This window comes from Chiloscyllium plagiosum, chromosome 23 (assembly GCF_004010195.1).
Source record: "Chiloscyllium plagiosum isolate BGI_BamShark_2017 chromosome 23, ASM401019v2, whole genome shotgun sequence".
NCBI lineage: Eukaryota > Metazoa > Chordata > Chondrichthyes > Orectolobiformes > Hemiscylliidae > Chiloscyllium > Chiloscyllium plagiosum.
Genome location: NC_057732.1, coordinates 5827742 through 5842659, shown reverse-complemented (window position 1 = coordinate 5842659; position 14918 = coordinate 5827742). Strand labels below are relative to the sequence as shown.

Genomic DNA, 14918 nt, shown 5'->3' with positions numbered 1-14918 from the left:
ATTATTCTGAACTCTTTATTTTCTAATTTAGTCCTACAGTCTGTAATGCTGGACATCTTATTTCTTTGTTTTTGTCATCCCCCACCTCCACCAAATAACTTGTATTGAAGAATCTGTACCTCCGCATCTTATATCTAGCAGTCAGTGGGGACTTGTCAACTCATTTGATTACCTGTGACAATAAAGCTAATTCAATTCAAGCCATCACATGCTACCATTCCGTCACCTGTAAAATTTGAATTACTTATTTAGACTGCAACCATTTTTAATAATCATTTTTTGGTTTGCTATAGGAAAATTTTAGGGGGTAAAGCGAAAGATCCATGTACAGTGCGACCAACACTGCATCGATTTATCAGCACCTATACCTGGGGTGGCAAAGACAATCAGCTAGTGAATAAAGGGTGAGTCTCTCATTTGCAGTTTAGTCATCCCTCCTGTGTGAAGAGTGTAGGTTTCTGCCTAGAAATGATTTAATATTTTCTCCCTTGTTTGTCAGCCACTGTTCAGTTGTGGCATTTTTATTTGAAGTTCATTTATTTATAGGATGGGAGTGTTGCTGGCTGGGTCAGAATTTATTACCCATTCCTAATTGCCCCCAGGAAAGTGCTGGTGAGCTGCCTGCCTAACCCACTGCAGTCCATGTTGTGTGGGAACACCCAGAGTGCTGTTAGAGAGCATAGCCCAGGTTTTTGACTCGGGAGCAGTCATATAATTACAAGCATAGAGCATAACTTGTAGGTAGTGGTGTTTCCATGTAGCTGCTGCCACAGTCTTTCTAAATGATAGAATTGTGAGTTTGGAAGATGCTGCTAATAAGTCTTGGTGAATTATTACAGTGCATTTTGTACTCTCTGCTGTGACTGAGAGTCAGCAGTGCAGGGAGTGAATGGCAAAAGTGGTTCCTCATTATCCTGTTGAACCCCTGCAGAGATGTCCTGAAGCTGAGGTGATTGATCTCCAACAACTACAAGCATCTTCCTATGTCCTGAAGATGATTCCAACCAGGGTGGAGTTTCCCCTTGATTCCCATCGATTCCCAAATTGCTTGAGCTCCTTGCTTCCATACTTGGTCAAATGTGACCTTGATGTCAGGGGCAGTCATTCTCACCTCACCTCTGCAGTTCAGCTCTTTTGTCCATGTTTGAACCAAGGCTGTAATCAGGTCAGGAGCGGGGTAGCCCAAAAAGAATCCAAACTGAGTATCACTGAACAGGTTATTGCTGAGTATGTGCCATTTGAAGCACATCTCTGCAGGAATTCTACAGGGTAGTGAGGAACCACTTTCAACATTCAGTCTCTCTACAACTGACTCTCAATTGCAGCACTATGTACTTGAAGCACTTAACAAAAGTCTTCCATCACTTCCATCACTTTACTGCTGATTGAGAGTGGACTGATGGGGCAGTAATTGTCAGTTTGATTTGTCCTACATTTTTGTGTACAAACACACCTAGGCAATTTTCCGCATTGTCAGGCATATGTCACTGTTATAGCTGTACTAGAATAGCTTAGCTAGTGGTGCAGGGCGCCCTTAGTATCCAATGCCTTCAACAGATTCTTGGTTCATGTGGAGTAAATCTAATTGGCTGAGGACTAACGTCTATGATGCTGGGAACCTCAGATCATCTACTCAGCAGTTCTGCCTGAACATGATCAGAAATGCATCAGGCTTGTCTTTACGCTGATGTGCTGGGCTCCCCTATAATTTTAGGATGAGGACATTCTTGCCCTTTAGTTGAGGCTTGTGTGCTCACATTCCCACTCCAGAGGTCAGAGCACAGTTGATTCTAACAGTCCAGTGTTGTGCTTGGACAGGTACTGTCTTTTGGATGAGACAATAAACAGAGGGCCCCTGCCTGGCCCTGTTGGATGTTATTTCAAAAAGGAGCAGAGGTATTTTCCGCTGTCACAACAGATGCCTTGTGAGAATGACATGTTGGATCTTGCTAAAGCAAATTGTCATCCCATTACTTTGTGACTATATGTCAAAAAGTACAGAACTGACGGCAAATGCTTTAAGGTGTGCTGAGGTAATGAATGGGGCTAAACAAATGACTTTGCTGTAGCACTCTATCAAGTACAATATTGTCGCTGTCACCTGCAAAAACCCTTCACAGCTTTTGTCTTTTATTAACACTGTGATCCTTTCTGGTTCATTAAGTTTTAAAGCTGCAGGGTCACTTTACTTGGAGTTTCATAGCCTTTGCCTTTGCCTCTCTCCGTTTCTCATTCCTCCATCGTAACTGATGTTGATGGTTTTCAGTTTTCTTGGCCCTAATCTCTAAAGATTCCCCATGCTTTTACCCCAAGTTTAAGGCACCATTTTCTCACATTGGATTCCCACTAATCCGAAGGCCCAAGCTAATACTCTGTCGGATTTGAACTAATATCCTCAATGGCAACCGGTGGAATTTAAATTCAAGCAATAATTTCAACTAATTAATGTAAAAATGGAATTGAAAGTTAGTTTCAGGAATGGATGCCATGAAACCGCCATCAATCGTAATAATTCACTGGTGTCCTTTAGGGAAGGAAATCTGTGTTTACCTGCTGTGCTCCACATGGGACTCCAGACCCACAATAAATGTGGTTGACTGCAAATTGCGCTCTGAAATCATCTAGTAAACTACTCCAATCCAATGCAATTAGCAATGATCAATGAGGGGTGTTGCTAGTGATATCCCATGGTTCAGTCAAAAAAGAATAAAGATAATTCGTGCATGAATAGTTCATGGTTAAACCAAATTTCCACGTGCATTTCTGAATGTCTTAAAGAACGTCACTTCCTTCATTTCTTTTTCTGAAAATTTTAGGATTTCTCTTCTAAAATTGACCTATAATGGCAAAATATTTCCTAATACTGATGGGGAAAATTCTTCTATATTAAGTCCAAAAAATTTTGGTTTGTAATTAAACTTGGACCAATCAAGAGATGAAGTTGTTGACAACCCATGTGATGAATTCAGTCTGCTGCTTATTGTGAGCAAAGAATAGGAACAGGAGTACACCATTTGAGCCTGTTCCACCATTCAATAAGATCATGGCTGGTATTTGGCCTATGCTCACATACCCGTCTTTGGCCCATATCTCTCTGCTTAACGAAGATTTCTCCAGCTTAATTCAAAATTAAGAAATGATCCAGCATTGATTGGTTTTTGTGGAATAGAGTTCCAAACATCTGGCAGCACGGTGGCTCAGTGGTTAGCACTGCTGCCACACAACACAGAGACCAAGGTTCGATTCCAGCCTTCGGTGACTGTCTGTGTGGAGTTTGCACATTCTCCCTGTGTCTGCGTGGGTTTCCTCCGGGCGCTCCGGTTTCCTCCCACAGTCCAAAGATGTGCAGGTTAAGTGAATTGGCCGTGCTAAATTGCCCGTAGTGTTAGGTAAAAGGGTAAATGTAGGTGAATGGGTCTGGGTGGGTTTTTTTTTTTTTTGGAGGGTCGTTGTGGACTTGTTAGGCCGAAGGGCCTGTTTCCACACTGTAAGTAATCTAAAATCCACCACCTTTTGAATGTAGAAGTGCTTCCTAACATCTCTCCTGAATGGCCTGGCCTTAATTCTCAGACTATGTCCCCAAGCTCTATAATGTAGATGCGAAGAAAGAATTAACTTAAATGGTTTGCATCTGACCCGCCATCCAATAGGAATGCACCGGCATTAGACGCACAAGATGAGGAAGAGAAAGAGGAGGAAGTGGAAGATGAAACTATCTTAACTGAACCAGAAAAGAAGTCTGCGAATGCTGAGTCGTGTGTTGTGTAAGTATACTGTCTGACATCTGCTAATAATTCAGGTAAACTTGTGTCAGGTCCCCAGGGCTCCACTTTGTCCCGGGTGGGAAAAGTGGTAGTTCATGACCAGACACACGGGTCAGTGATGTCTGGATCACCGTGTTCAAAGCCTGCCTGAAATGCCAATTTCACATCCATCATCAGGGAACATTGCTTTCTGTGGAGTTTGTGAACCAAGTGTGGTTTCTTAGCCATTTTATTCCCTGCTACAGGTAAGGATGCCTCATCTGAGAGTGAGCTTGGAGAGTCTCTGAGCACTCAGTGGCTGCCACACCCTTACGCCATGGGACATTTGCCCTTTCACAGAGCCTCTTACAATCTCCCACCTGAGGATAAAGATGGGATTAGCTCCAAACACACCAAGTGATTCCAGTCCAGCAGCAGCAACACTGTCTGTGGCACAAAATGTGGCCCCAGGCTGCAAGAGGCATGCCTTCAGAGTGCTCAGAGGAAGACTAAGGAATGCCTTCAGAGTGCTCAGAGGAAGACTAAGGCTCATAATCTCACGGTTTTCCATCTGTCAAGTTTTTCACACTTACTTAAGCTGTTCTCTGCAGAATCTGTCAATCCTATCCACCTGTCTTTCCACCTATCTTTGTCTCATCTCTAAATTTGGCAATAATACATTCACTTCCCTCATCCAAATCAAAACTATTGTGACCTCAGCACTGATCCCTGCTATCTTCGTAATTCCAGGTTACCATCCTGAAAATGCCCCTTTATCCTAACTTTGATTTGTATTAGTTAGCCAATCCTCTATCCATGCTAATACACTGTGTTGAACACCACAGGTGTATCTTAAGTAGCCTTTATGGTACCTTTTATGAAATGCCTTTTGGAAATCCAAATATATTACATCTCCTAGTTTCCCTTTATCTCTTGTGCTTGTTATCTCCTGAACGAATTCTAATAAATTTGTCTGGTATGATTTTCTCCCTTTTAAAATATATGAAAAACTCCTGTGAAGCCCTTAAAGATATTTTACTGCATTCAAAGTGCTGTACAAATGAAAATTGTTTTTGGATCCCGTATAACACTGATGTAGAGGCCTGCTAAATGTTGGGGTGCTTCCAGTCCCAAAGATCAGCAACTTCTGATGAATTGACAAGTATAATTAAGGTGGGAGAGATGGTGCCTGGGAACATTACAGTTTTGTTGCAAAACCCTTTTAGTAATGATTTTGACGGTCTTTGTACATAACCGTTCGTTATTCACCATGTTCTCCCTTAATGTCAGCTTTTTGTTTACTTCGCTTTTCCGTGGGTGGAGTAGAATAAAGATGTTTTTTTAAAAGCTCTACAAACATTGGAAAAACATAATGGATCTGTTGGTAGCTGAGAGATGTATATCAATGTTGTTGATTTGTCCACTTGTTGGAACCAGGAATTCCTATGAAATAGTGTTAACCTTTTTATTCTGTTTGGCATGATGCCAACATATGGAACAAGCATAGACTATACAATGCAGTGAGTCTGCTCCATTCTTCGATAAGATGATAGTTCACTGCTGTCCACTCCCTTCACCCCATGCCTAAGTCCAAATGCCTTGATACACTTAATGCTCAAAATTCTATCTATCTTAGTGATGACTATTTCGAAGACAGCATCTTTTCTAGCATTTTAAAAATCTTTCCTCCATTTGGTTTTGGTTTGTGTTTTAGAGAAAGTTCAGTGTATATGATGCATGGCATGATCTTTCAATCTGCTTATTCTGTTTTAGTTATAGAGGAATATCACGGCATCTCCTGGAATTGTGGAATACGTTTTCCAAAGGTGACCGATTACCCTGGCTGCCTATTATACTTTTTATCTCGCTAAGCATTTTGGGCAGCTTTCTCATTGGCTGGACATTCCACACATCTGTTGATGCTGCCTCTGTGGTCTCTGGGGACTCTTGGAAAGCATGGAAAGCGATCCAGCAATTTCTTTGGCCTTACACAGAACTTCGACACAATGGGCAGCCTCCTGTATAACTAACAATTTCATTTCCCATCCAAGTGGGATGCAACTTTCAGCATCTCTTGACACTCTGCTGAGTGGCTCAATAGGCAATGGGATTATTTTAAAACTAAAATGTTGTTTAAGATTTTAGCCTTGACAAATTATGATACACAGGAAAGCATTAAGCAGTGGACAAAACACTTTTTTCTGGACTGTCTCTACATTTAAGAGAACCTTAATTTTTTTTATGATACAAAAGGTAATTTTACAATAACTGTTCAACTCTAATATTTTGCCTGTTAAAGGCAAGTTTGGTCACTAAAACAGGTAAAATGTTTTGGCTATTCTTCACGTGAAGTTCCCAATTGCTGAGATTTTTTTAATGGATAAATATGAATGTAAAAAGCAGCAACTTTAACATGTCTATAAAATTAATAATTTTAGATGTTCTTGTGGAAATCATGTTCAATAAAGTCTTCAGTTGACCTGCACTGTGTGTGTGAGCAGCTTCGTAGCTTCTAGAATTTCTTGCACGGAACCAAGGAAGAGATGGTCAGTGTTTAGAATCCTCTCCTTTGCAGCATCACTGGCTAAGCCCCTCATCATGTGGTACAAGTTGGAGTAAAAATCAGTATTTTCAGCTATTTCATTTGACAGCTCTTCACTGGATTCCTTCATCTTCAGCTTGTGACACCTCTCTGGGCGTAACATGTAGAGAGACCAGTCGTCCTCTGGTATCATCTCGCCAGTCAAACTTTCACAAGCCTGTGGTTCAACAGAGGAAATTGCAGGTACTGCTTTATAAATTCATCTGAGCAACGACTAGGTAATAGCAGTTTTGCCTGCACAGGTTACATTCTTCAAATGACCACCACAGAACTCTGCACAGAAAGTTGAAATGAAAGGTTTGCTTCATAGTTTTATTTCTTTCCCTCCTTGCTAGTTCAAATGACAATCTAAAATACATACTTATGGGCTGCAAATTTGCTTATTAAATTCAATAGTGTTTATGGATCTCGATGTAAATTCTAGATTAGATATCCAATTTATTTAATATTATCTACCAAGCTCAATGTGAAGTGATAGACTTCAATCTCTTCCATTAATATTATACTGACATACTGGTCTTATTTATTTTTGAGGATTGTGGGTGCATTGGGAACCTGACCATGGGCCTTGGGAGCTGAGAAAGAAGCTTGACGTGTTTAAATTTGAAATAATTTAAGCCCTGATTTTCTCCATAGGCAGTTAGGGTATCAGTGGCAATTCATGAGATTGGGAATGGTACCGGGAGACTCCAGCCAAGGACACAAAGGAAAACAGCTGGGACACAGCCCCATAATCGCCATCTGAGGTTATGAGAAGCCAATGCCTGTGTGAAGGGTTAGAGACTCCAAAGGATTTCAGGGAGGGAGAGGGCTGGGGTAGGGGCACAGAATTTTGGTGTGCAGCCTGAGTAGGACAACATGCCTGTTATGCCTGGAAAAAGTTGCATTTATCTGGCCCTTTTCCTGACCACCGGATATGTCAAACTGCTGCAAAATTAAGTTTGTTTTTTTTTGAAGTGTAATCACTGTTAAAAGGTTGGAAAGATGGCAGTTGATATAGCAAGCTCTCAAACAACAATGGGATAATGATCAGATTAGCTGTTTTTGTGGTGTTGATTTAGGGATGAATATTGGCCAAAACAACAAGGATAGCACCCCAGTCATCACTAGAGTAGGTAAACGAGTCTCCACTGAAAGCATCTCTGACACGGTCACATTCACTTAGTACTACTGCACTGGGGTTGTCAGCCTTGAGTTTTGTGGTCAAGTGCTAGATTTGTACCAAGTACTTTGTGATTTACAGCAAGAGTATGTTGAGTCACATCCGATGTGATTAGCCTCAAGGGGATCTCAAGTCTATTTTATAATTTCCTTGACCTGTTCTGGCCAGTCAATCTCCTGATGATGTTGTTCACAGATCAGAATCCACAGATACAAATCCACACTTCTGCAGTGCTGTTTTGATCATGCGAAGATAGCAATGAAGTCACCAGGCAATAAAAATTGATGGTAAAATTGTTTTTTGCCTGTGTGTAGTGAAAAGCTGAGTCATTTAGGTAATCAATATCTATCAAATGGTGTCAGAGAGGAAGGGTGAGACCTCAGACCAATAAGTGGACTCAGTCTGACTGCAATATCCCTTGCTTCCACATCCTAATTCCCTTTCTTACTGGGTCAAGAAAAGGGGACAGCATGATATTCAAAAATTAAACATACAAGTTTAAATATGTGCTAAATATTCTATGTAATGGTGGGAGAGTGATAAATGTTCATTGTCAGATTTTTTTTTACAATGTATCTTTTTAATGGATGACTGTCTTCCTATCATTTACTTTGGCTTATTGTAAATATTTGTCTGATGCTCCAGGAACTGCCTTAGAATGTTTTGCTACATTAAATGTTCCAAAAAGATGCAAGTTATTGCTGTATTTACCTGAAGCAATATTTCATCAGGTTCGGTGGACATGTTCCAATTACTGGATCTAAAAGCTATTGCAGAGCTCACCAGGGCCATCTCCATGTATGTGTTCTGTGTCACCATCTTGTTCTGTGTACAAAGACACTTTAAGTATGATCAGTCAAGACATGTTACTTGAAGTATAAATGCAATTACTGTTACTCCTCACCAACCATTCTGCTTCACTTAGAACTGACCTTCAAATCACATAATCTACCCTCCCCTCCACTTCTAACGCTCCCTACTTGCTACATTTCTATGATCTTTTCTCGAATAAACAGTAAAGTTTAGTTCCATTCCCCAGCTCTTCTCCCCACCCCCCACCCCACCCCATAATTCTGAAGGGTTTGTCATTCCTATTACAGCTTCAACACTTATCCACACTTTTGTCACTTTAATCTTGACCTCCTGTAAATTGTCTTCCATTTCCACCCAACTCCAGTGTGACAAATCTTGCTAACCACAACCAATTTGCAACTTTACTTGGTTGTCCATCATTCAAAGTCCTTAGCATCTATAATGCACAGAAAGAGGCCATCAAGTCTGTGTCACCTTATGAAAGATCTATCCAATTAATCCCATTTATCTACTTTCTACAAAGGGGTCCAGGCTTTTCCTTTTCAAATAAAACCCTTTGAAAGTTTTATCTTCGAATGTACTTCAACCATCTTTCAGATTATGCTTTCCTGATCATGACTGCTTTCATTGTGATCCCCCATACTGTCCTGAATGACTCATCGCTGTACTGAACTGTTTTGAGGGATATTTGTGTTTCAGACACATTGTATGGTTTCCTGAAGTGTCATTAATGTACACATAAGAGCAATAAAATGTTATTAGTGTACTGGCCAACATGTATCTCATTTTTATGTTAAAAAACGCATTTACTCATTATCTGGTTGCTGTTATGGAACACTGGCCATTCAGCAGCTCAAATCTGTTCTGAAATTCAACTGGACAGCAGCTAATGAGTATCTCCATTCCAATCTCTCAATATCCTTAATGCAACGAAAAACTCCTGATTTCAAGTTTGAAGAGTGAAGTGGAGACCAGCATCAGCAAGTTTCAGGGGCAAAGTTGAATTATTTAGTGGAGGGTGAGTCCTTTACTTTTCAGACTAAGGGCCTTAAATGTAATGTACAACTGCTGTACAGTGGGATTAGTGTACATAGGCCAGTATAGACTTGATAGACTGAAGACACTGACTCTAAATTCAAAAGGAGGGTACTTGAGAATTGTTGATGGAAAAATCGATTACTGCCTTTTTAACTACAATGAGTTATGCCTTTTTATGATAAACAAAAGTTACAGCAGAGATGGTTCGCAAAAATATTTGCCACTTCAACCTTGGTAACTGCCAGTTTCCAGAGTTAAAAGCTAAATTTAAACTTTTCTCAATTGTGAACCAATTGCTGAAACTGTGTTGAATTGGGTGAGATCCTCCTAAGTACCTTCAACATGAAAAGGTAAATCCAGGGATTTCTCTTTCCCAGAGTGGTAGTCTGTCTTGCCTTTTTGGAGGGTGCAAGTTTCATTTTCAGTATAGAGTAGTGTGGGGTTCTGGAAATATTCGCTGCCCCTATATCTCACAAGGAGGCTGCCCAAAGTAACACAAACTCTACATTGCCTGGCCTCATCCTAGTGTGTATAGATCCTTTGAATGAATATCATTAAGAGATATTATATCCTTACATTAGTACCTGTTAGATTAAAATAATTTAGTGTGTCAGTTTCTTGCGGTATTCCCTCAAACCAACTTTATTGAATACTATTTTAATTGAATAGGGGAGGAAATTAAACATTGATCCCCTATCCAAAAAAGATATTAAACAAAAGATCAGTTGGGACCCCATGGTACCCAATTTCTTCTGTGTGCGTTTTGTGTGATCAGGTATCTAACTCATGTTGAGCGGACACCTAAACAGAAATGGATCTGTGGCATAAGCAATGCAAATGGAGGTCTTAAATGTGTTTTCATCACATGTTCCACCCAGTTTTTTTTACATACATTCACCCTGAAAGGAATGATGGGAAGTCAATCAACAGTCAAAAAACCACCTGCTATGTAGCCAAATTTCTGTGGAGCCAGGATATGCACACTTCACCAGGTAACAGCAATACCAGGAGCCACCCTTGCAAATCATTTGTTTAATGCAGCTAGGCCTCTGGCCAGGTTTTGACTGAAGTATAGGAATGATAGGTAATTGCTTCACTGCCTTGCCATCAGGTTTATGTGCAGGTCCACTTTCCTGACCTCAGGCTGATGATTTTCTTTGAACTGAAAGTAACCTAAACCTTCCTTTCTCCTCCAATATTCTATTAGAAAATGTAATGCTTTGTAATTATTTGCTGCCTCTTTTTAACTGAAATTTCTGAACCACAGCTTTCGTTAACATCTGGATCAATTTCCAGTTACTAGCGGCGTACCGCAAGGGCCGGTGTTGGGTCCACTGCTGTTTGTCATTTTTATAAATGACCTGGAGGAGGGCTTAGAAGGGTGGGTTAGTAAATTTGCGGACAACACTAAGGTCGGTGGAGTTGTGGATAGTGATGAAGGATGTAGTAGGTTGCAGAGAAACATAGATAGGATGCAGAGCTGGGCTGAGAGGTGGCAAATGGAGTTTAATGTGGACAAGTGTGAGGTGATACACTTTGGCCGGAGTATTCGGAATGCAAAGTACTGGGCTAATGGTAAGATTCTTGGGAGTGCAGATGAGCAGAGAGATCTCTATGTCCATGTACACAGTTCTCTGAAAGTTGCCACCCAGATTGACAGGGTTGTTAAGAAGGCATACAGTGTTTTGGCCTTTATTAATAGAGGGATTGAGTTCCGGAACCAGGTGGTTATGCTGCCGCTCTGGTACGGCCACACTTGGAGTATTGTGTGCAGTTCTGGTCACCGCATTATAAGAAGGATGTGGAAGCTTTGGAAAGAGTGCAGAGGAGATTTACTAGGATGTTGCCTGGTATGGAAGGAATGCCTTACGAGGAAAGGCTGAGGGCCTTGAGGCTGTTCTCGTTAAGGAGAAGAAGGTTGAGAGGTGACTTAATAGAGACATACAAGATAATCAGAGGGTTAGATAGGGTGGACTGGGAGAGCCTTTTTCCAAATATGGGGACAGCAAGCATGAAGGGACATCTTTAAAGTGAGGAGAGATAGGTATAAGACAGATGTCAGAGGTAGTTTCTTTACTCAGAGTAGTAAGCGTATGGAATGCTTTGCCTGCAATGGTAGTAGATTCGCCAAGTTTAGTGCATTTAAGTCTTCATTGGACAGGCAAATTGATGTACATGGAATATTTGTAGGTGGGATGGGCTTCAGATTAGTATGAAAAATGTGTTGCTGGAAAAGCGCAGCAGGTCAGGCAGCCTCCAAGGAGCAGGAGAATCGACGTTTCGGGCATAAGCCCTTCTTCAGGAATGAGGAGGGTGTGCCAAGCAGGCTAAGATAGAAGGTAGGGAGGAGGGACTTGGGGGAGGGTTGTTGGGAATGCGATAGATGGAAGGAGGTTAAGGTGAGGTTCCTGAAGAAGGGCTTATGCCCGAAACGTCGATTCTCCTGCTCCTTGGATGCTGCCTGACCTGCTGTGCTTTTCCAGCAACACATTTTTCAGCTCTGATCTCCAGCATCTGTAGTCCTCACTTTTTCCTTCAGATTAGTATGACAGGGCGGCGCAACATCGAGGGCCGAAGGGCCTGTGTTGCACTGTAATGTTCTATGTACATTCAGGTATGTTTCCCGACAGAAGTGGATTTCTGCAATTAGAATAAATTTTGTTGACTCAATGCATGAATGAAATATTTTCTACTGTGTGACTGGATTGCTGAACTAATTACTAATATTGTTTTATCAGAATCCAGATTCTAGCTGAGACAACACCTGGACAGTTGGCAAACTGGGAAGCCAAAGCAAGTGTACTGTTCTATTCTTTAACTCAGCTATGGACACATTATTTAGTCTTGTGGTTCACAGAATTTTAAAGTCATCTCACTTTCTAACTCAAATGTTTGAGCTTCTTCCAATGTATTTCTCATCATGCCTTGGACTGTTTGACATACAGATTGTGGTGCAGAAGGGACTAACCCCATAACTCCCTGGATACTTCTGTATGCATGTAAATGATAGTGGAATGATCTGACAGTATACCAACTCTCCCTTAATGCCTTTATGTATAATGATAACACTTCCATTCAGTAACTTTAATGCCTAAAATGTTTTTTATAAATTGACTTTGAGCTTTTTAAAAAACCTTGCCTGTTTCTTTCCTGAAATATATTATTTACTTGTGGTAAAATGTTGTGCCTCTTGTTCAAATGGATATTGCATTTGGTCTTTGCTCTGGCTGTATTTCGCCCCAAATTTCACATTACAATTCAGGAGCCTTGTTTCTCCTCCTCTCACTCAAACTGCATTTCATCCAGCAGTTTCTCAGCTTCCCGATGAGCTTTGCTTTTTGTATTTCATGTTTTGTCTTTTAAACCCCCCCCCACCCCCACCCAACATATTTTTACAGTATTTGTCGCCCATTCCTAGTTGCCGTTATGGTGAACTACCTTCTTTAAAAACTGCTGCAATCCACTTGTAAGTAGACCCACAATGGTATTAAGGAGGGAGCTCCACAGCTTTGACCCAGAGACACTGGAACAACACGTTTCCAAGTCAGGATGGTGAGTGGCTTTAAGGGTAATTTGGTTTTCCCATATATTTGCTGCCTTTGCCATCTTAAATGGTGGTGGTTCTGGGTTTTGAGAATGCTATCTCAGGAGCCTTGGTGAGTTTCTGCCATGCATCTTCACAATGGTACATTCTACTGCTACTAATGGAGGAAGTGGATGATTGTAGATATGGTCCAAACAAATAGCGTGCTTTGTCCTGGATGGATGAAGCTTCTTGAGTCTTGTTTGAGCAGCATTCATCCAGGCAAGTGGAAATATTATATCACACTCCTGACTTGTATCTTGTAAATGGTGACAGGCTTTGGAGAGTCAGAAGGTGAGTTACTCGCTGCAGAGTTCCCAGCCTCTGATTTGCTCTTTTGCCCACAGTATTTACAGGACTAGTCCAGTTAAGTTTCTGGTTAATGGTAAGCCCCCAGGATGTTGATTGTGATGAACAGAGGACCTTGTAGCTGACATCTCAAACCTGAGTTGCTGCAATTTCAGTCTTTATCACTTGTCTACTGAGATCACTTACATCTCAACATAGCCCAGAGATTCATCTACATATTAATTAAATCATATCTCTATATTTCCTGCAAGTACACTGTTTCCAACATTATTAACTGCAAGTATTTTTGTAACATTACTGACTCAAAACATTTTAACTGAAATCATCTACAATGGGCCCAATAGCATCTAAGAAAATTTGATACTGTTTCACCGCATGTACCCTGATGCCTAACATTTCACTAACAGCACCTTCATCTGACTACTTGTGGCTTTGTGTTCTGAAAGTATTTTTTAGCTGTGCTTCCAAAACATTTTCCCACTGACACTGTCATTTTGAGGCTTGAAAACTGTCACAACCTCCCAATGGACTGTGGGCAGTGACCTGAGAGTGGAGGTGAGTGGAGACATGCCAGAGCCACAACAGTGGGTTGCTGTGACAGAGGGTGACTACTAGAGTGTGACCACAACTAGCTCAGTTGGAGACCCAAGGTGGCCAGTTGTTACCTTGGAGCTCACTGCCCATTTGGGAACTACGATGTGGAAGTGCCGATGTTGAACTGAGGTGGACAAAATCAAAAGTCTCACAACAAGTCCACTTCACCTGACAAAGGAGCAGCTCTCTGAAAGCTTGTGGTTTCGAATAAACCTGTTGGACTATACATTTGGGAAGACATTCATCTACAGTTTCAAAAATCATAGTTCAGGGGCAGCATCGTGACCTGAACACAGTAGTCCCATCTCCCATCCCAAACATCCCAAGTCGCTCCCCTAACCCAAGTAAAGCAGGCCACTTTTGATCTGGAATGTGCCTACTGTGCTGTAACCCTAGATTCGGAGGCCCAGGTTAGAGTGCCACCTGTTCCAGAGATTGTCATAGAGCTGGACTGCATGAAAACCAGACCCTTCAATCGAATGCATCTATGCTGACCAGATATCTTAAATTAATTTGCCAGGATTTTATATTCATATATGGAAATGTGTTGCTGGAAAAGCGCAGCAGGTCAGGCAGCATCTAGGGAACAGGAGAATCGACGTTTCGGGCATTAGCCCTTTTATATTCATATACCCATGCAAATGCCTTTTAAATGTTGTAATTGTACCAGTTTCCTCCACTTCCTCTGGTGGGCCATTCCATACACACACCACCCTCTGCATGAAAACTTTGCTCCTTAAGTCCCTTTTAAATCTTTCCCCTCTCCTATTGCCTTTGATTTTGGAATCCTCCGCCTCAGGGAAAAGACCTTGTTTATTCACGCTATGCATGCCTCTCATTAGTTTAATTTATAAGATCACCCCTCAGCCTCCGTGCTCTAAGGAAAATAGCCCCAGCCTATTCAGCCTTTCCCTATAGCTCAAATTCTGTAACCCTGGCAACCTCCTTGTAAATCTTGTCTGAACACTTTCAAGTTTCACAACATCCTTCCTAGAGCAGGGAGACCAGAACTGAAGGCAGTATGACATGATAGTAACTCTTAACAGGTTGATAAAAGCAATTTTATTGCAAGAT

General features: G+C 41.3%; 2 protein-coding genes across 10 annotated transcripts in view; one reads left to right on the top strand and one right to left on the bottom strand.

Moving 5' to 3' along the window:
• The window catches only part of LOC122561569 (lymphoid-restricted membrane protein), a 165967-nt gene extending 159739 nt beyond the window's left edge, over window positions 1-6228 (top strand). For 5 of the 6 annotated variants that reach the window (XM_043713369.1, XM_043713370.1, XM_043713372.1 and 2 more), the window contains exons 37-39: window positions 294-404; window positions 3651-3764; window positions 5517-6228. In XM_043713369.1, the coding sequence (XP_043569304.1) occupies window positions 294-404; window positions 3651-3764; window positions 5517-5769 (478 nt within the window). In that variant the 3' untranslated portion in view covers window positions 5770-6228. The remainder of the gene's footprint in view (window positions 1-293; window positions 405-3650; window positions 3765-5516) is intronic. The other variant, XM_043713371.1, reaches the window with a different exon arrangement.
• The window catches only part of dnai7 (dynein axonemal intermediate chain 7), a 78979-nt gene continuing 70229 nt past the window's right edge, over window positions 6169-14918 (bottom strand). For all 4 annotated transcript variants that reach the window (XM_043713376.1, XM_043713373.1, XM_043713378.1 and 1 more), the window contains 2 exons: window positions 8219-8332; window positions 6169-6502 (listed from right to left, as the gene is read on the bottom strand). In XM_043713376.1, coding sequence (XP_043569311.1) covers window positions 6215-6502; window positions 8219-8332 — 402 coding nt within the window. In that variant the 3' untranslated portion in view covers window positions 6169-6214. The remainder of the gene's footprint in view (window positions 6503-8218; window positions 8333-14918) is intronic.